A 22,593-nucleotide genomic window follows, 5' to 3' on the forward strand; every position below is an offset into this window, starting at 1 on the left:
ACAAGTGGCAATATTTTCCCGTTGAGGAGTTTCGTAACTTGAAAATTTCGTATGAAGAGACGTTCGTAAGTAGAGGTTCCACTGTGTGTGTGTGTGTGTGTGTGTGTATATATATATATACATATATATATATATACATATATATATATACATATATATATTTATATATATATATATATATATATATATATATATATATATATATATATATATATATATATATATATATGTATAAAATGTTAATATATTGCTTTGTACTGATGATGATCATGTTTACTTGTTTTAATGTGGAATTGGACGAGAATATGTATTTTTTTAATTTACGCAGGCATGTGTTTAGATGTTTAAGTACATGTATCTCTAATTTGCTGACACAAGTGGTACCAGTGAGGCAATACCTATATATTGATGTTGACATTAACAGAATAGTCATTTTTAATTGGCAATTAAAGCAAATCGAATGTCTTTAATCTCATTTTGAAGCATTTATAAGCAATTCAGCATAACTCACACATCTAATGTGGTTTATAACACCTGCCAAATGTTAAATATTTATGAAATGGCAGGTGGAGTACAACCAAAGGAGAGTTGATGCTGATGTGCAGGGTAATGGCACCTCCAGATGCCCAATTTAATGTTACCCTTTTGGCTCATGCTGTAGTTACAATTGGACTGACTTGGTTATTTCAGATTTGAGATTGATACAAACAGAGACAAGTGGAACTTGTCTAGGATGTGCTTGTGTCTTTCGTTTGAGGTGTTGTTGCCTCTGTCACATTATTTTCTGAGATTTTACAAGACAAATAGTTTAGGGTAGCTAGTAGTACCCCACTGAAAGGATAAAGACCAATGTATCAACTGAACCACTAAAGTGTTCTGTATACAAGTATTCTATTTGGTGAAAAAGCGCTAAACAAATGTCAATGAATACTTTTAGTCAAGCAAATTTATTGTCTATAAAAATAAAACTAACTATATTTTCTCTGCAAATCACCCAATCAACGAAGACAGAAAATAATAAAATATATCCATCCATCCATTTTCTTAACCGCTTACTCCTCACAACGGTCGGGGGTATTGGAGCCTATCCCAGCTGGCTTTGGGCAGTAATCGGGGTACACCCTGAACTGGTTGCCAGCTAGTCGCAAGGCACACAGAGACGAACAACCAACCACACTCACAAGCACACCTAGGGACAATTGGCGCCCAATTAACCTGCCATGCATGTCTTTGGAATGTGGGAGGAGACAGGAGTACCCGGAGAAGACCCACACGGGCACGGGGAGAACATGCAAACTCCACCCAGGAAGGTCGGAGCTTGGACTCGATCTTGCGTCCTCAGCACTGGGAGGCGAACGTGCGAACCAGTCAGCCCACCGTGCCGCCTAATAAAATATTTTGTATTGAAATATTGAAATGGAACGTGAAGGATTTTTTTAAGGAATAATAAATCATGTGGAATACAGTATATTGTATGCAAAATTATGTAAATTTATGGGAGGACTGCTTTAAAGTTTAAGAGTTCCTCAATGGATATCCATCGATCCATCCATTTTTCAAACCGCTTATCATCAAGAGGGTTGCACCATTTCACATATTATTCTTTTGTTGGTGTTGGATTCTGGAAATTCAATCAAGAATTGAAAGACTGCAGAATAATAATATATTTTAAAACTAGCTACAAAATGGGTGTGCTTTTTTTTTTTTTTAAATCATGTCAAGTCAATTCAACTTCATTTATATAGCGCTTTCAAACAGCCTGAACTGTCACAAAGCGTTTACAGAAAGACAACAACACTAACATAACGAAAAGATTAACAGCAATACAATACATTACAATACAATCACAAAAATCAATATTCTTCCATTCCTACTACCCACGCTTTGATGTTTGAAGCAGTTCTAGATGAAAGAGGACAGAATCAGTCTCCTTTCAGTAGTTGATCAGAGACGTGATCACAACATGCATGACATCACGCACGTCTGCTACAAGCATACAAGCTAAAACAAAAAAAATCAGGCAGGCTTCTCCAATCCTGGTCCTGCAAGTTTTAGATGTGTACATTCTCCAAGACTCCTGATTCTAAAGATTGCCCACTTTCAATAAATCACTTTCCCAAGGCTTGAAATCTGCTATAGTGACCCCAGTCTTCAAATCTGGGGACTCAAGCTCATTTAATAACTAGTATCTCCCGTGTAAGTATCCTACAGGCGTTTCCAAAACTGTAGAAAAATGGGTGGTAGACCAAATTGTCAAAAATCTTAAAGAGATCGTTCGGATCTTTTAACATGAATCTCAATTTGATCCTCACCTCCAGTGTGTGCGATCAGCACTGACTTACCACTGACAGCATTCTGTGACACGAGTTCTGGTCCGGTGTTGGACGAGAAGAAAATAGTCCAGCAAGCTGGCTGGGGTCTCGGGTTTTCAAAAGCGTGATACATTTCCATCACAATACTCCTTTCCTGAAAAAAGTCAGATGCCATTACCGCCAGCCACTACTTTTCTGTTCGGTCGTATCACTGCACGGCGCCCTGTAGAGGGCTAACCGACGCACAGCAGCCAGCTAGCTGATACTTCCGCCTTCGAAAAGACAAACAACTTCTAGCAGAAGGATCAGCTGGCTGCAGTGCGTCAATTAGCCCTCTACAGGGCGCCACGCAGTGATACGAACAAACAGAAAAGTAGTGGCTGGCGGTAATGGCGTCTGACTTTTTTCAGGAAAGGAGTATTGTGATGGAAATGTATCACACTTTTAAAAACAAATAGTTTTTAAAAGAAAAACGCTTTATTTCCGACACCCCAGCCAGCTTGCTTGACTATTTTCCTCTTGTCCAACACCGGACCAGAACTCGTGTCACAGAACGCTGTCAGGGGTAAGTCAGTGCTGATCACACACACTGGAGGTGAGGATCAAATTGAGATTCATGTTAAAAAATCCGAACGATCCCTTTAACAACAGCTCCCCCTCTCTCTATGCCATGCAGTTTCGTTTCAGATCGAAACATTCAACTGAAACAGCTATGTGCCTATTCACTGAGAAAATAAAATCTTCTTTAGACAATGGTGGAGTTGTAGAGGCTGTAATTTTAGACCTCAGAAAAACCTTTGATATAGTAAAACATGCTGTTCTCCACAAAACCATGGTCCCCAGTCGGAAAAGGGTGGAGTACCTTCTACGGGTCAGGCATGAGATCCTGCCCCAAGTGGAGGAATTCAAGTATCTTGGGGTAGGATGGAGTGGGAGATCGACAGGTGGATCGGTGCAGCGTCTCCAGTGATTCGGACTCTACATCGGTCCGTTGTGTTAAAGAAGGAGCTGAGTCGAAAGGCGAACCTCTTGATTTACTGGTCGATCTACGTTCCTAGCATCACCTATGGTCACGAGATGTGGGTCGTGACCGAAAGAACACAAGCAGCCAAAATGAGTTTCCTCTGCAGGGTGTCCAGGCTGTCTGTTAGTTAGAGATAGGATGAGAAGACGGAGGGAGGGACTCAGAGTAGAGCCGCTCTCCTCCGCATTGAGAAGAACCAGTTGAGGTGGTTCGGGCATCTGGTTTGGATGCCTCCTGGACTCCTCCCCGGAGAAGTATTCCGGGCATGTCCCACTAGCGGGACTATGTCTCTTGGCTGGCCTGGGAACGCCTTGGGATCCCGCCGGAGGAGCTGGTTGAAGTGGCTGAGGAGAGGGAAGTCTGGGCTTCCCGCCAAAACTGCTGCCCTCATGACCCGACCCCAGAAAAGTGGTAGCTAATGGATGGATAGATGTATTCTGTTCTCCCCAATAATTATTAACTCACATAATTTAACTTCTCTTATGATGCCATGAGCTGTATGCAATCATACCTGTGTGATCAAACACAATCTATATCAATTAACAACTGCAGTTCTGGGTCTTGCTAACCACTGGGGTTCCACAGGGTTGGCCAAACAATTCAATTCAACACCAAAAAGCGGTCACTTCTGTATTATCCAATCACCACCTGCTATTTATTTATTGTCATAAGGAGTGCATCTAATAACCAGTGCTCCAGCACCGCTTGGTACTTGAAACTTTTACGCCGAACAGCGCGGGTTGTTTTCATGTCCGCATGTGTCTTTAATCTGTGCATATTATCTAGTGTGTTAAAGCTCTAGTTTGTGTTTCTTCTTAAGCTACTTCTGTTTTCTCTGATTTCCTTCTGAATGTTAACTCCTGTGTTGATGCTTATAGACGTTGTCATTCCCTGTGTAAAGCACATTGTGTTGCCTTTGCGCCAAGAGTACCATAGCGGAATAATAGCAGTTGAGAGAAAAATAAAATTATCAGGAAGCGAGCTCGGACCAAGGAAGTGCAAAAGCGCGACGGTCAGAAAGCAGCGCTTTCCTCCTTAAGTGCCAATAAGCTGCAGTGAGCAGAGAGGAATACAACATCATTCATTCATTCTTTTAATATCCATAAAATACAATTATTGCTTATTGGTCATTCTGCATGGCAACTGTATTGTGTTGTCAATGATTAGATTTGCTGTCTAGAGGCTAACAGTCAAGGCATTTTTATTTGCAAACAAAACAAATAAATGATTATATTATATGTATAAAGTTATTGCAGTAATTGTCATCTTTTGTGTATTTTTGGGCGCTCTTGGAGCTTACGCTCAGTGTCAAATGTGGTGTTACAGTGCACCAAATATAGACAAGATTCTTATTCAACCTTTCAAAAGGTGGTCATTTTGCTATTACTGATTTTTTTTTTTTTTTTTTTTTTTGCAATATTTAAGTTTTTACAGTTGCTTATGAGACATAGATGACTACTCACCTCATCATCATCATCATCATCATCATCATCATCATTTCATTTATTTCAGGCAATAGAGCACAGTTGAACACAGCAGCAACAAGTCACGCCGTAGTTTCACAATACGAACAGAAAAAAACTAAATAAATAAGAGAAAAGAGAGGAACATTTGATTCTGCCTGAAAGGGAGTGGGAAGAAGAAAACTTATTTAATCCCACCCCCATCTCTAATCTATAAAAATACAAATGTACTTCCTGCAAGTTACAGTATTTCTATCTTGAAAATATTTTTATCAATATATAGACAATGGCATACCATTAACTGAATTATTAAGTGCTAATAATGGTGATGTTATCATAGGTAACAAATATCACATTCTTATGGTTCATACCAACAATGGTAATACATATATAGTCCAAGAATAAGACATACATCATCTACATCATCATCTTTAGTAATAGACAATAACAACAGTTGTAGCAGCAAGGACAGATTTACACCAAGTATTTATACATTCAAGGTCCTCTGGTATATTGTGAGCAAACCATGTTTTTATATAACATTTTAAATCTGAAAATATTTTGGGATTGCTTATGTTGAGTACCCAGACTATTCCAATATTTCACACCACATATTGACACACAAAAACGTTTGCAATTTATTCTTAATTTGGGTATTATAAATTCTCTATATCCTCTTAAATTATGAACTAACTCTTTAAGTTTAAATAACTGTTGTAGATTAATTGGCAATAATTTATTAAATGTGTTGTATAAGATTACCAAAGTATTAAATTTAACTAGATCTTTAAATTTTAGTAATTTTGACTGAGCAAAAAGATTGTGAGTATGTTCAAGAAATCCAACTTTGTGTATAATCCGCAAAGCACGTTTTTGTAATATGATTAATGGCTCTATTGTACACTGGTAGGTGTTACCCCACACTTCAACACAATATGTGAAGTAAGGGAGGACCAGCGTACAATATAATGTACGGAGAATCCTTATCAAGACATGACTTTACTTTATTCATAATTGAGACGCATTTAGAGATTTTATTTTTTGTGTGTCTGATATGGGCTTTCCAAGACAATTTATTACCAATTATAACACCTAAAAATTTAATCTCACTTACATTATCATTTAGGACGCCGTCTATAGTTATCTGCGATTCAAAATTTATTCTAGAATTAATAAAGATTATTGTTTTAGTTTTTTCTATATTTAACGATAATTATTCATATCCATCCACATTTTTATTTTATCAAGTTCATTATTCACAGTACTAACAAGCTCATTGTAATTATTATAACTATAAAATATATTAGTGTCATCCGTGAAAAGTTTTAATGTCTGAGACACATTAAAAATGTCATTAATGTACATATTAAATAATATTGGCCCTAATACGGACCCCTGGGGAACACCACAAGCAATGCCAAGTTTTCCAGATATGCGCTGCCCCATTTTAACATATTGTAACCTTCCTTTTAAATAACTTCTAATCCAGTCACCAGCAACTCCTCGAATCCCATATCGTTCTAATTTATTTACTAGGATAGAATGGTTAATTGTATCAAAAGCTTTTTTGAGATCAATGAAGACCCCAACTGCAATTTTCTTTGTGTCTAGTGCATTTGTAATTTCTTCAGTTGCATCAATTATTGCCATTGCAGTAGTTCTATTTGCTCTGAAACCATATTGACCTTCATGTATTAGTTGATGTTTTTCAAGAAAACTTTCCAAACGAGAATAAAAAAGTTTTTCAAATTTTTTTGAAAATTGTGTTAATAAAGAAATTGGTCTATAATTTGTAAAACTGTATTTGCTTCCATTTTTGAAGAGTGGTATGACTTTTGCGATTTTCATTTTATTTGGAAAGCAACCAGATTGAAATGATAAATTACATATATAAGTCAGGGGCTATGCAATATTTACAATAACTTGTTGAACTAAAAACATGTCAATGTCATGGCAATCTGTAGAGAATTTACTTTTGCATTTCAGAACACTTGTCTTGTCTTGTCTTGTCTTGTCACTTCCTGCTCACTCGTTGCCGAGAGGAACAGTGACACCGGATTATGTGTGATGGTCGAGGTGCAATTATTAGCTCCATGATTTGGAATTTTAGGCAGCCAACTCAGCTCCAACATTTACAAAAAAATTATTAAAACTGTTGACTATACCTGGTATGAATCGATGACTTCTCGGTCCAGTGAGCGAGTGACTGACACATCTCCTGTGTCTATGTCAATAGTAAAGAGACCTTTGGGGTCCTGGTCAGCACCAGGTCCTGTCAGTCGGAAAATATGGTCCCACGACTTCTCTGTTGAAATCACCTGCAGGCCAAAACACACACGGCAAGTCAAAACTTTGCACATTTGTCTTTTGAGTCTAGCTATTTTCACGATTATATTGTTGTGTCTAAAGAAATACATTTTGATAGATGTACTCACATGAGACTACAGTTTCCAACACCATCCATGAGCAGGCCAGTCAGAAGGAAAAAAAAAAGATGAAGGAAGGGGGTTAGAGAATGTTATGTTCACATAGTGTATCATGAGTTACACAAGACAATAATCAGATCATAATTGGAAACTTCAATAGCTAACATGGTGTCCGCAGGCATCCAGTCGCCCCAATGACCATAAAATCATCGACATTGCCACATAGATGGTGTTATTATTAATAATAACATGGAATTGAAGGTAAACTTAAGAAAAAATGTGCAGTACCCAAGTACCTAAAACAGCTTTCGGTTTGAAACGGGTTGACAAACCCTGATGATTAAAAAAAACAAAAAAAACATGCAGTACTTCAACAATCAAACAAAACCTAGGGCCTGTGCATTCAGTATCAAAATCTTTATTTTCATGCCAGGGCAGAGCGTGTTTTTGCATTTGGTGGACCTCGCTATGCCTTGATAGGCATTCCGGCGTATTCCAATGCACACCCTCGCCACATCAGGCAATTTGGTGATCATGACTACACAGCAAATCCGTCAGTTTTATAGTTCCAGTGTTTGATCAACTATTCAGTAAACAGAGTTATTTTAACACTGTTAGGATACAAAGTTACACTGTCAGAGTAAATTTCCTTCAGTGTTGGGTGTAACCTGAATAGCACTACCTTGAGTGTTAAATTAACCACACCCTCACTTCTGGTGGTTCCATTTTCCAGGGCATTGTTGACATTTCAATAGTGATACATCCAGTTATTGTTGTTGTCACGGTGGCGTGGCTCAGTGGTACCGTAGTCGTCTTGTAACCAGTCAAGTGGGACAATGTCAAAGTATCCTTCAGCAAGATACTGAACCCCCATTTGCTCCTGATGCCGTGTCATCAGTAATCAAAATGTAAAGCACAGGAAAAATGCGATATAAGGGAAGTACCATTTACCAGAGTAAAGTGTAGTTCAAGTTAATATTTTAACACTAGTGTGGAGTACTTTCAACAGTAGTCAGTGTTTACCAGTCTAGATTTTTAACACTATACAGTGTTGGAGTAAAACTGCTTAATTGTGAAAAAAGTAATACTTTGAAAAGTGTCAAATTCACACTCATTGGTGTGGAAACATATATAAACTTGGGGGCTGGGCCTTTTAGCTGGGCTGAAGGAACGGTAAAACTGAACGGAAAAACTGCTTCCTCAAATTGGATGTGGAGTTTTTAGCCAGCGCAAAGTTCGCTACGCACTGAGAGGTTTTTGTAATCTTTACTGGACAAAACTGCAAAGTAATGGCTGCATTTCCACTGATCAAATGCACCCGTTTGTGGAGGTCCTCCTGCTTCTTCCATTGTTTACGTTGTGACGAGGTAGGTAGTGTCTATTGTTTTGTCCAGACTGCTATAGGCTAGCGCTCGCCGCTCACACGTTGGTACACGTGACGTGGCGCTGCGTCTTCCGCTGAGAAAACGTGACATGCGATGTGACGTCACTCCCAAATGTAAGAGAAACATTTTCTCCTCAAAATTATCTCCGATATGGACAACAATATTCTGCATTCTACATACATTACGAGGTAATAAAAAAATAGTAACCTACAGCCACTTAGGAAAGTAACTTTAATCAGATTACTGGTTTGGAAAATGGAATGTGTTAGATTGCTCCTTATTGAAAGAAAGTAATCAGATTAAAACAACACATTACTTGGTAACACGTTAGTGACAACACGAATAATGACCATGGCTGATTGGTTGGTCAAATTTGGGGGGGTGTTGTTTTTACATTGGCTTGGCCAATCAAACTCTATGTCATCATACTCATTTGAATTAATTACTGAGAACATTAAAATGCTGTGGAAACACAATTTAATATTCCCTGCTGAACTTTTACAACCAATAACTCCCTAGTCCCTTTACCCAGAAGTCAAAGATCCTGGGCTTGTTGGTGGAAAAGCAGCTAATTTTATTTTACAGTTGTTCAAAAAAAAAAAAAAAAACTTTCACGACAGCTAAAAACATTCAACTTCTATTTAAAACATTGCCTGCTGAGTTGATAAAGTTTAATGGCAGTTTGAGTCCATAATTAATTAATTCACTTTACATGAATTCCCATGGGGAAAATTAATTAAAACAAGTTGGAAGTCAACCAATGTTGCTGAAATAAGTTCTGCTCAGAAGTTGAATTATAAATATTCTATCAGAATAGCGGGGGCGTCTCCCCCTTTTACATCACGCAAAGCGATATATTCTCGTAGGTGAAATGAATATTGAACACCAGTACCAAACATTGAACACAAACCAACATCCTTATTATTAACATGAGTGTGGTCAGCGCCTGGTGACTGAAGAATTCAGAGTACAAAGGCAGCAAATCAAAAGGAGAATTCACAGATGGCTCAGCAGCACACCTGCAGCGAGGCAGCGCCACCAAAATAACACATGCAGGTGTTAAATGAGACGTGAGCGCATTACAGTGCTGACGGTACGACTTCAGGTGAAGCCGAAGTGAAGTGACAAGAGGAAGTTGAGCATCATTACCAGATGCTTGGTGGGAGATGGCACTAACAGTACAAATAGTACAAGTCTACATGCTGACGGACGCAGGTGGTGGCAAATAAACATGCATCCAGTGGCTTTGTCTGTGCTGAATATTCCCCCACTGTGAGTAGAGCGGGACCGCCGCCACCACACACCGTGTCGATCAGCTCCAATTAATTGCTAAGCAGACATGAAAGGCGATGGGTGTGTGATACTACAAGTACATGGAAATGACAGGAAGTGAGTTGCTGCTTTTCGAAAAATACTGAGGATAAGAACCAAAGCAATCTGTATACTTGTATGCCTCCTATTGGTTTCACCCATTCAGATAGTGGAATGCATAGGATGTGAGCGAGAGAGAAAAAAAATCTCAAGTGACTAACGAAAATAGATAATACCATGTAGAAGTTTCAAGTTAACACTGGATTTGTAGTGTTTTTCATGTTTTTTTTTATACATTGACCAACCACAGGAAGTGTACATCATTAATCACACAAAGAAATAAAAACTATATTGATACTATTGGTGTCAGCCGATTAAAATTTTTAATCGTAATTAATCGCACTTCAATAATTAATGAATCAATGATTAATCGCACATTAATCGCACATTTTATACCTCAATTTATATCTAAATTTTCAATAAAATGTACAATTTTGTTTCCTAATTTAAATATGGTTTTATTTTTTAGTCATTCATACATTAATTTAATAAGAATTGAATAAAAATAAATACAATGTAAAATATGTACTGTACGGTAAAAAAAACAAAACAAAAAACAAGTGTGACTGATTTGTGTTGATCATTTTTGCAATGCATAATTGCATTTGTGAGACAATGGTGACAGCTCAGTGCATTTTTCTTTTCATATTAAGAGCTGACTAATTTTTTAACATGAAGTAATGTGAAATTATGCACATGTTTAAAACTGTAAAATATAACCTAGTCCCCAGAAATATATGCATTGTTATTTAATTTATTACTGCAAAATTGTGTTACTGTATTCTTTTGCGGAACGCTGAATGCTTTTATTTTGTTAAGTTTAATTGGATGCGCACTGTAAAATGACATTTCTTTACTGCTTGCGAACCAGAAACGATCGATGTGTACTTTTTATATTAAGAGCTACTTAATTTTAAACAAGAAGTAACTTGCGATTTTATGCACATTTTAAAATTGTAAGATACACCTTGACACCAGTCCCCACAAATATATGCAGTATAATTTAATTTATTACTGCTAAATTGTGTTATAGTGGCTCCTTTTCACAACGTCGGTCGCTTTTATCTTGTTAAGTTCCCGGATGCACCGTGATGCCGCTCTCAAGCGAACACATGATCTTACTTTCACTTTCACCCGATTATGTTTTTTTTTTTCTTTTTTTTTTTTTTCTTTTACCCAATGGTGCGTTATTGCAACAAAAGAGAAGACGATGTTAGACTTTCTTGGAGTTGTTGAATAAAATACATCCCACATCAAAAGATCAAGTGCCTTGGAGTCACTCCAAGTGACAAGACGGCATCCATTCGGCTCTTGGCTCTCACATGGGGTTGAGAGAATGAGGATCCATCTTGGAACACTGGCACTACCGAGTGTGTTCTGTCAAAGCAGGGAACTGGTGGAAGTGCTACACTGTCCAATCGGTTCCTCCACTCCAACATTCTGCCCCTTAAACATTGTGTATTATAGCTCCAGTGCAGTACAGTGCATTTCTATTGGGTCCTTTTGACGTGGACGTTTCTGCTGCTTTGCGACTGGAATTCTCTTAGAGGCTTTGCAAATAAGGTAATTAATCGAGTGTTAAAAAATTTAGTGACGTTAAAGGCACTAAAGGCACTTCAACGCCATAATTTTGACACCCATAATTGATACACATTGTCAGTGTTTTGAATGAAGTCACGCGATTGGCTGACAACCAGTTCATGGTGTACCCTGCCCACTGCCCGAAGCCAGCTGGGATAGGCTCCAGTGCTCCCCGCAACCCTTGTGAGGACTAAGCGGTTAAGAAGTTGGATGGATAGATGGATATACACATTGTTACAGTAAATGCAAAACTGTGCGCACAAAACTGTTATGTTTGTTGTTTGGCTCGCAACACATTGTTTGCTCCGAAATACTTGTGAAGTTGCAGATTGCATTTTAATGCCTAGATCAGTGTTCCCCAGCCTTTACTGAGCCAAGGCAACATGATTCAAATTGGAAAAAAAGCTCACAGCACACCACTTAGCAAAACCAGGGCTGTCAACTTCTAACCAAACCTTGTACCAGTTGTGCCAGGTTATGGTGTCGGTTCAGGTCACAGGATGAGATGGGATGCAAGATTTTATCGGGGTCCTTCCGTGGCCTAGACGCCGGATGATGTCGTCATGCTACAGGATATAAGCGGCAATACCGTATTTTGTCACTTTGGGAATCAAATTGTGTAAACAGTGTAAATAGAAAAATATCTATTGATAGAGACCCTGAATACACCCCCCTCCCCAACTTCACCTCAATCAGAAGTTAGTTGGGTTTGGGGAGGTGGGCACTTAGGTGCACTGGCAATCGTTTTGACAGTGGTGGCTCCACCGTGCCCGCACCCCTTGTGAAGATAAATGGTTCAGAAAATGGATGGGTGGATGACTGATTAGTACGGTTGATTATGAGAGCCCTCTCCCATATCTGCACATTGGCTAGTGATCTCAGCTGCTGTCTGAAGACAAGCAGATGTTATCAGGTTTAAAAAGGTTTACTCCTACAAGTATTAATTAAACACATACATGTTTGCCAAGAAGAAACTGTGGTTCAACTATGGTGGGAAAGATATATAACAGTATGTCGGTTTGCATGCACTACAACACAACATAATTGGAGGTGCGTTTAAAATTATAAACAATGAGCACACTCATGCATCGCTCAAAGTGGCAAACCACGTGGACAACTCTCCGTCACTATCACGAATGTGTACTTGAAAAAGTTCTAAAGTGAACAGGTACTCACTTCAGGTACACGGCACGCACAAAACCTTTTTTCTGAAATGTTTCATATTTCATACCCATATTGAGTTTATGATTCCTAGACTTTTCTGCATCACTAATGTATTCTGTGAATTCTTTTACACACCCGTTTACAGATGTCGCTTTCCTTGTTGCTCTCTCTGATTCCTATAGTTCAAGATGGATGGATATGAAGGGATATTATTAGTAGCGATGTAACGATCACGGCAATATCGTGATATTAAAACTGCCACCATATCATCGTTGTCATGTTCACAATATTTAAAAGGAACATATCTGTTCAAAAAGTCAGGTTAATTTCCATTTGTGCAGTTCTTGCATCCTCTAGTGGCTAGTTTATTAGTGAAATTAAATTTTCATAGGGATGTTTTGGCCTTCTATGTTTAAAATCTATGCTAATTGTCAGATGAAGGGAAACCTAATTTGCTTGTGAAGCGATCAATGTGTGCTTGCATTAGCAAGTAAGTGCCTCAATATTGTTATGCAATTTTTTGCATGCAATTGTTATGCAATATTGTATATGCATTGCTGTTATGTACAAAAGCGCAATATTGTGCTTTTTTATATAGCCAGGAGCTTAACTGACAAGCTTGTTAGTAGCAGCATGGCACTTTCTGCTTTTAGGCAGGCTCACTAATTGTTACTATCAACAGTTATAAAGACTTAATTTATTGAGAATCTTCCTTTTTTCCCATCCTTCATGATCTTTTTTTCCTGTCTTTCCTTCGTTTACAAATATTCGGCATAGGGCCCTATTTTCGTTCCCAGCGCATGTCTAGTGTAAAGTGTAGTCCATCTGTGTAGGTGAGTTGTTTTTTTTTCCTTTGGTATTTTTGTAGACGACTGCAGCGAGAAAGGTGTGTTTGCGACATCGTGCACCGTTATGGGATGGAATATAGTCGAGGCCCGGACAATAATAGCTCCTCCCTCATTTGCATTGAAATCAGAGCGGACGGAGCACACGCCGTGCTTGAAATCGGGGATGCAAATTGACTCACTGGGATCGGAGAGGTGTGATAGGCTTGTGCATTTATACGGGCAAACTGACCCCCCCACACACACACACGTGACTTGCGACGCCCTGATCAAAGGGGAACAGACTGAATAAACACACACCCCAAGTGCCCACAAATTAATGAAGTGAATAATGATGTCATTCACTAGCCACTTTATATTGAAATTGCTATTGCTTCTTTGATAAAAATAAATAAATAAATAAACAAATAACAATAAAAACAATTGAAATGCAAACAAATTGTTTAAGAACATTTTAGGAAGGCTTCAGCCCCCCCCCTCCAAAAAAAAAGACCTAAAGATGCCACTTGTTTAAGAGTTGACAATGTGTTCTATGTTCAGCACGTAGTAGTTATTGTTGAGGCGAGTCTCTCAGTAAGAAGGAAGAATGTGTGTCCTCAGTTATGTGTCCTTTGCATTCCAAGATAATGAGGTACACAATGCAAGTTGGAACGGCCCGGAAAGGACAGTGTTATCAACAGAACAGTGTTGTGAATGAGTCACTAATTAGGAATCTGCTGTGCTATTTTCCCTATCACAATAAGCCTGAAGGACTACAATCGAGAGGGACTGTGCTGAAAAGCCAACAAGATTGTATGGCAGTTGCTCAGCAAAATGTCCCTTGTGTAAACAGGCCACAGGTTTTGTTGTGTACAATAAATGCTTGCCTGTTTATACACAACCACCTTAAGGGCTTACTATGAAAATAGAACCTTTTGACCTTTTGTCTGAAAGAGTAATGTGACAACAACAAATGTTAGGAGTCATCACGGTACACTGTAGATATAAGGTTAATTAAACTAAATTATTCCATGCAAACAAAGTGCATTTTTAAATGTTGGTATCCATGAAAAAATGTGGTTAATTATGTTATGAGTCATGAGTCGCATTTTTAATTTTGGAAGTTTTTCCCATTTGACTTTGCCTCAAGTGTAATCACTTGTTATTGAAGCTAATAATGTATTTTTATTTAATTATTTATTTATTTATTTATTTATTTAACAATCAACAGTGATAAAATTATTATTAGATCTTCACTTGAGTGTAACACTTAAGAATGTACAGTTAAAAGATGCTTAGGTAATTATAGTGAATGTGGGAATTATTATTTCTATACACATTTTCTTGGGAAAAAAAAAAAAATATATATATATATATATATATATATACATATATGAAACAAAGTAACAGTGATTGGCTCAATTTCACTTAAACACTGATAAGCGTGGTGAACTATGTGTCATGACTCGGGTCATGCAGGAGTAATGTTAATGTTTGGGTCTTGTCTCATGTCTGGTGTCACGCCTGGGTTAAGTTTGAGTAGAGTTCACCAGAGTGCACCAGAGTTCACAACCTGTTTCGTGTCCGTTTTGGGTATTGATGTAACAACATCCAGTTTCAACTAGTTTTAGGTTATATGATGTCTGGACTATATGATGTCAGGAATCTTTTATGCTACATGATGTTTGTTGATGTCAGGAACTCTCTGTAATTACTGGGCTGGGCTGGTCTAGCCGCAACCAATGAGATCGATTGACTGTCTATATAAGAGTCTGAGAATGGTGTGTATTTTGCCGGATTATTGCTCATTGTTTCGCTGTGCTTCTCCGCTGCCCAAGGGGGGCTTGGCGTGTCGTGATTCTCGATGCATTCTCGTTGATTTTAGTTTAGTCAAGTTCTGTGAATAAATAGTTAAAACCTTATTTGTGTCTGCGTTTTGGGATCCAACTCTTCAGTACACAACACTATATAATGGAAATGCGTATTTGTTGGACACTTGGGAGGCCAAAAGAAATATGTCTACGTTAACGCACAAACCAATACAATTGTCATTGGCTGCTGGTGAGAAAATGGAGAGGAATATGGAGAATCACATAATTCTAAAAAGGAAGGGAAAAAAATAATCAAATGTGGATTTGTGCGTTGTCACATTCATGGATAGAGCCGATAAGCTATAAAACTTTGCCTTCATGCCTGCAACCATGGAGGATAGTCATGGCAATATGCTTTAGCTTGCTAATGGAAGAAGGTAGGAAAACAGAGGCCTACATTAGGTCAGCATCTATTCTCACCTGACAAATCAGATTTTTATTGCTTTGCCTGCTTTTAAGCTCCTCTCATCATATTGCATAGCACCACCTTCTCCATTTGTCTTACGGTCCAGGCAAGATATGGAATTTGCATTTGCCGCCAAAAAACAAAAACAAAACATGACTAATCGTCTATTAAAAAACAAAAAAAAAGAAAGAAAGAAAAAACTACTAAGTGGAAGCAGTTTGTGTGGGTGTGCATGCTTGTGTACGTGTGTGTTTGGGATGGAGGTTGAGACAAACAAGCAAAAAAAATTAGAATAAATAATAAGCCAGCCAGAGGCTGCTTGCATTTTAATGCTGTAATATTACCGAACACAATGTGCCCACTCTGTGTTTGGAAGATACAGCCTGTGCACTGCTCAGTGGCAGTTTTGTTGAGAGCACAAACAAAACAAAAAGCACAAAATAAAAGTAAACATGTAGGAGCTGTCAGACAGCCATGGGACAGACGATACAGAGAAAGGAGACAGGCTGAGTTGACGAGCAAACCAGGATACAAAAAGTGCTGAAACAATGCACAGAGGACATATTTTATATTGTGTTTGATATTATTTGGCACCCCAAACAAACTACTGTACAGTATGACATCATTCTTACCTCTATCTTTTCATGGGACTGTCACATTAAAACAGACAAGTTGATTTGTGAGCTGCAACCTGAGGTTGACATTGCATGTTGGTATTTCATAATGGATGTTTGATTTTGATTTGCTTTGCACAAGTGTGTTTATCCAAGGGAGACTGGGGCTATTATTGCCAACCAATACAACAGTAACTGAAAGAAACAGGGAAATGAAGTACACACCAATATTTTTGGGGTTGTGTGAAGTTTGATATGCGGAATGTGAATCCCATGTACCCACCCTAACTACCGTATTTTTCGTATTATACGTCGCTCCGGGTTATAACCCGAACCAGCCAAAAAATGCATAATTAAGAAGGAAAAAACAGATATATGTCGCATTTTTGGGGGAAATTTATTTGGTAAAATCCAACACCAAAAACATACATGTCATCTTGAAAGGCAATTTAAAATAAAAATAAAAGAGAAAACAACAGGCTGAATAAGTGTACGGTATACTAACGTTACATGACTGACATGCCTGGTAATGTCAGTAACGGCGTAACATATTAAGAGTTTGTAGCGAGCATTGACGGGAGTCGGAGGCGGAGTGTTGAAGCACGGAGCCAAAGGCTGGCGTTTTATTGACATCAGCTTCTGAGGTCTTAACAGCAACTCCCCACTCAGCTGGAAGCTAACAGGCTAACTCCCCTTTTCCAAATAACAAAACCTTCCCACCCGGAACTTTCCCTTCGTCCCAACGTTCCGTGGGTGAATTATGTTCCCATCTCTACAAGTTATTCATATAACTCTAGCATAAAGAACATGCTAACAAGTTTACCAAACTATCAGTTTCACTCCAAATCACTAAATCCAATGAAATCTTCATCCTCGGTGTCACTTTTAAACAACTCCCCCAACTCGGGAGGTAGACGATGCAATGTTTAACAACACAGGCCTAGAGCGCCCTCTTGCGGTTTAGTGTGAAAATAACGTGAAATTATATAATAATGTGTTAATTTCACACATAAATCGCACCAGAGTATAAGTCACACCCCCGGCCAAACTATGAAAAAAACTGCGATTTATAATCCGAAAAATACGGTACCCCAATTAGAAACCGGTCGACTGCTCCAGTGTGCAAGCTGCACATACATTATTATAAGTATAATAATGCTGTGTACAGTATATGATAATGAAATATGTTGGAGTTTTACAAATTCACAGTTTGGGATTCGCAAATGTGCCTGTTGACAACTTTCTGCTGGGGAATTTATCATCCACTATTCACGGAAAAACACATCTTTATTTGGCTGTAATCTGGAAAAATAAAGTCACCGAATTAATTTTTGAAAAATATTAATGGTAAAATATTGTCTACATTTTTACAGTATAGGGGTGGACTTTGGGAGAACAGTTCTGAGGTTATCTTTGTAAGTAATGTCACTTTTTGTTGCATGAATCATCAAGTTTTAACCGCAACAATGGCATAAGTCATCCTTTACCGTCTCCCTTCGAGTAGCCATGTTAAATTTACTCAGCTGACTGCTACTGTTTACTCACCAACTTACACATTAATATGATATATTTCATATGTACGTCCGTGTCTTTCACACATATGTCCAGTTTTATGATGTCATATCCTCTCCGTTTATTGGAACTTTTTACTGTCTGTTTGGTAAGGTTTTAACCTGGCAATAGCCAGATTGATATTATGATTCACTCAAGGGAGTTTTCAACAATATCAATCTGGGACTGCTTCACGGTGATTTGCTCGGGAAAGGTGGGTCATTCTGTACAGTACTAATTGGACGATGCAGCCTCTTGTGCAAGTTTGTTTTGACCAACCACGACAACGGATGAAAATATTGTCTTTGGTCTCATCTCAAGGGGGGGGAAGCAAACATCAATTGCCTCTCGCTGTTCAACATTCAACAAGGAAACTGTGAGTAGCCTCCTTCTGCAAGAACAGAATTAATTAATTGCAGCGCCCATTCGTCTATGTTAGGTTTGTTTGTTTCCCCCGGCATCGGCGCTCCCTGGTTTCGTCACAGATGCTTATCCCGCCCAAACAACGGCTGAATGGTCTGACCTAAAAAAGGTCAGTTGCAAACGGATCCGCGGGAGCAGTACAAGATGGATTATCATAGTGTTTGTGAACAAATACCGCGAGAATTCAGCTTGCTGGCAAGATTTGTAAGGTTTGCAAAAAAAAAAGAAAAAAAAGAAAAGAAAAAAAAGGGAAAAAAAAGTGTGCGTTCACAGGGAACACCAGACATGTCAATGGAAGCTGAAACATACTCAACGTAACGCCACTTACGCTCAGGCTAACTTCAAAATAAAGTTTGTTTACATTGATGGAAATGCAAATAGCTTTAGTTGACATTTACTTTGAAAGTGGCCCACGTCGTGGCATGATGGCTAGCATGACTTCCATTTTAGACGTTCGTAGTTTTGATTGACATGAAGTTGCAACCAACATCAACACAACGTTAAAACAAACTCATATTCATATGCTAATTTAGGACAATAAGAAACTACTAATTAATTATACCGTCTTGTATGATACAAGTCTCCGACGCAAGTGGCTACTGGCTAGCATGCAGCTAGCTGTTAGCATTACCTATAGGTGCTTGGCTGGTAGCTGTAAATGAGTTTGACAGCTGGTAAGTGGTAACTGGCTTACTTGAATTATTTTTCAATATTCTGGACCAAGGCTACTTTGTAATTCATTCTCCATGTTTAAAGGAAGGAAATGTGCCTTTGAGGTCTTTTCATTATTATTAAAAAAAAAAAAAGAGAGAGAAAATAGAACTTTGAGTTCATTTATTTTATAAAAACACTTTTGCCCATTACACATTCAACACATTCACATTCAACTCAAAATGTCAATCATAGCCATTTAGATTTTAGGAACACAAGTTTAAGTGCTTATTACCTTGTTATTTTTCATATGGAGCATGTATAAAATGAGAATGTTTATGCCTCATATTGCACTTAAAGTTGTGTTCCTAAATCCTAAAGGGTTTAGACATGTTGAATTTATTTTTTATTTAATGGGGAAAAGCATTTTACAAAATAAATGACGACAAAGTACTATTTATCTTTTTTTTTTTTTCTTTGCTGATCCGAAAAACGATTCGATTTGTGGCTCAAATCCGTGATCTGATCCGAACCGTGACATTTGTAATTTGTTGCACCACTACTGATGACTGAAATGTAGGACTAACCTAACCTAACTAACCTAACTAACTGCAGAATATCTAGGCAGAACAAATTTCCTAAAAGATTCTATTCAACCAGCTGAGGATATTATATAATTTTACTCTGACAAAACACAGATACATTTCAATACCTCAATATCAATATCCTTGATAATTGAAAGTTACCAAACCTGCCAACAGAAGTGACGTCATCACTGAGTGTAAATGCTTTTAAATCCAGGTGCAACCTTTGATTTTTTTCCTCATACCTTTGATTAAGGTCTTTTAAACAGTTTTAAATAATGTTTTTATTAAAAAAAAAAAAAAAAAAACTTCTGACGCTAAATGCTTTTAAAGTTTGCTATGGACTCTATGCACAAATAGCCGTGACATATTTCATATTTCCGGGAAAATTTATGAGCGCACCGCCATTTCTGGTAGTGGCCATTTGTTTTCCTTCAGAGAACCTCACCAGTTGTCAGCGTTTTGGAGTATATTTTCGGCATTTTTTTCTTGTGAGTGTGGTTGCGTGCATTTGACAAGGCATCGAAGAAGAGGTGAGACGACAGTACATCGAGCAATCACTGCTGTGTGCGCAGATAGACAGGTTTAACTCTGCCTTGTTTTCTCCCCTCTTATGCTAACCACTGGAGACACTTTGTGTAAACTTGTTAACATCGGCAGGGATAACTACTCGATCGCACAAGGGCGCCGTTTGTTAACAGTAGAACCAGATCTGTATTTTGGAAGTTAAACTTTGTTCATGTGCCTGTATGTATATTCCTATGCTGCCATTTTATTGTATTAAAAACATGAAAAATTTATGAGTCATTATTCTTTACCTCTGACAACGCTGTCGGATTTTCCATAGTAAGCACGTTTCAGCATGTCACCATGGGCTGACAGCAAGGAAAGGCATTACAGTGTTCCCTCGTTTTCCGCTGGGGTTAGGTTCCAAAAAATACCCGCAATAAATGAAATCCGCGAAGTAGTTAGCTTTATGTTTTTACAACTCTTATAAATGTTTTAAGGCTCAAAAATCCCCGACCGCACAATTTATACACTTTTCTCATTGAGGCATTTACATGTTCTCCCATTTCTCTCTTGTTCAAACATTGATAATGTTCAAAACTTCATAAATTTTTATAAAATGGGTATATTACTGTAAAAAAAATGTGCAAAATTGCACTTAAAAAAAAAATCCGCGATTCAGCGAGACCGCGAAAAGTGAACCGCGTTATAGCGAGGGAAGACTGTACATCTGATTCAAAATATTGACGACGTCGGTGAAGAGACGTGTCGAAGAGGAGGCTACAGACCAGAGAGGGTTGGTTGGTTTATTGAACATATTAACACATTACAAAATATAAGTTGAAGTTAAAATAAAAAATTGAAGAAAGAAAATAATTCATGAATGTCATAAATTACATGTTCAAAAGGAGTAGGAAGAAGAGCAATAATTTATCTAGTCCTACTCCCTTTTCTATCATGTTAGTGTACTAATAAACTATTCTTATCTAATAACGTATCATTAAAATAAAAAAAAGAAAAATAAATAAATAGAAATGGAACAATAGAAATCTTAGATGTCATGACCAGTTAGCCGGCAGGTTCCATCTGAAGATTCAACACCTCACCTACACACCGTCTGACTGGAGGGGGGGCGTAGGATATTTTGTGGACCGGTAGAGGAGCTACAGTACGTAATTTACATTTAAAAAACGGCTACTCAAACGGCTTGTAATTCCGTGTAGTAATCATTTTAAGCAATTGCGTCATTGCCAGAGCTTAAGCCGTCAAAATTACGATTCTGGGAGATCTAATTAGTACTTTTAAAATTCTGATAGACATAGTGTTATAGCAAGGAGAGGCCCCTGTTCTTTTTGAGTCGGCTAAGGATTTAGGATTGGAGTTTTCCATCACTTTAACAGTGCGTTCTGCTGAAGTCTTCTTGCACCGGAAGGGCAGGTGCGCTCCTCCGGCGAATGCGGAAGTGAATTGTGCATATAGTCCATATGTTTTAACATTGTCAATGTGTGTTCTTTTAGTAAATTTTGTAACCTACTTTTGTTTTCTCTTCTGTGATGTTGTTCACGACTCTCTTTGTTGATGTTTCTTTCCTTGTGTAAAGCGCATTGTGTTGTCTTGTGTATGAAATTTGCTATACAAATAAACTTGCCTTGCCTAAACCAAAGCATTTTATAGTGATAGTAACCAGAGTTAGTGCCATGCTCCAGAAAAGAACTGGTGTATTTTACTAAGCTTGCCATTAAAAGTGTTTTTTCATGAATTCATAGTGTGAAAAAGTCATAGATTACCATAGCTGTTCAAATAATTACAAATGTTTTATTTTTATTGTGATCCTTTTTGATAATTGATTTTTGACAATTATTTGTCTTGTGTGAGAGCTATTCTTAAGATAAGCACGGCAAGGAGTTGCAGAATGCTAGTCTACATGGGCAACATACCTTATAGTCTGAGGCATCATCTGACTACTGTAGGCGTTGTTCATAAAAGTTATTTAAAATGTTACGATGAAAACAGTTTTTCCCTGTAAGTAATTACTGCATATTCCCAATATTTAATATTGTGAGAAATCAGCTGTTGACCTGCATGTGGTGAGTGAACGTGTTCAACATGAATCCACCAGGGTAAATGGGCTGAAGGGGACAATGGTGCCTTCAAAAGAAAAGTATGGTCGCACCATGATACCAACCCAATCATGAGCAATAATGATTTGGGACAAACCTTAGTTGACAGATATTAAAGGGCATTTCATAGCTCGATGCAGCTTTTGTTGGTGGCCCCGGAGGGGGCAGGGAAGAGACCTCGCTATCAAAACAATTCTGAAACCAGCAGGAGGTGTGACACCAACAATACGCTTCCAACCCTTCTCCTGAGATCTGCTGTCAAAACAGAATCCTCCGGCCCTTTCGCCCACCCCACACACACCACCCGCCCACTCCC

At 38.2% G+C, this 22,593-nt stretch overlaps 1 protein-coding gene across 1 annotated transcript in view; it reads right to left on the reverse strand.

Annotated features, from left to right (window-relative positions):
- cdh13 (cadherin 13, H-cadherin (heart)) overlaps window positions 1-22,593 on the reverse strand; it is a 511,818-nt gene that overhangs the window by 250,695 nt on the left and 238,530 nt on the right. The window contains exons 5-6 of the mRNA XM_077515574.1: window positions 7,235-7,240; window positions 6,965-7,117 (exon numbers count right to left, since the gene is read on the reverse strand). Coding sequence (XP_077371700.1) covers window positions 6,965-7,117; window positions 7,235-7,240 — 159 coding nt within the window. The remainder of the gene's footprint in view (window positions 1-6,964; window positions 7,118-7,234; window positions 7,241-22,593) is intronic.

This window comes from Festucalex cinctus, chromosome 3 (genome assembly GCF_051991245.1).
Source record: "Festucalex cinctus isolate MCC-2025b chromosome 3, RoL_Fcin_1.0, whole genome shotgun sequence".
NCBI lineage: Eukaryota > Metazoa > Chordata > Actinopteri > Syngnathiformes > Syngnathidae > Festucalex > Festucalex cinctus.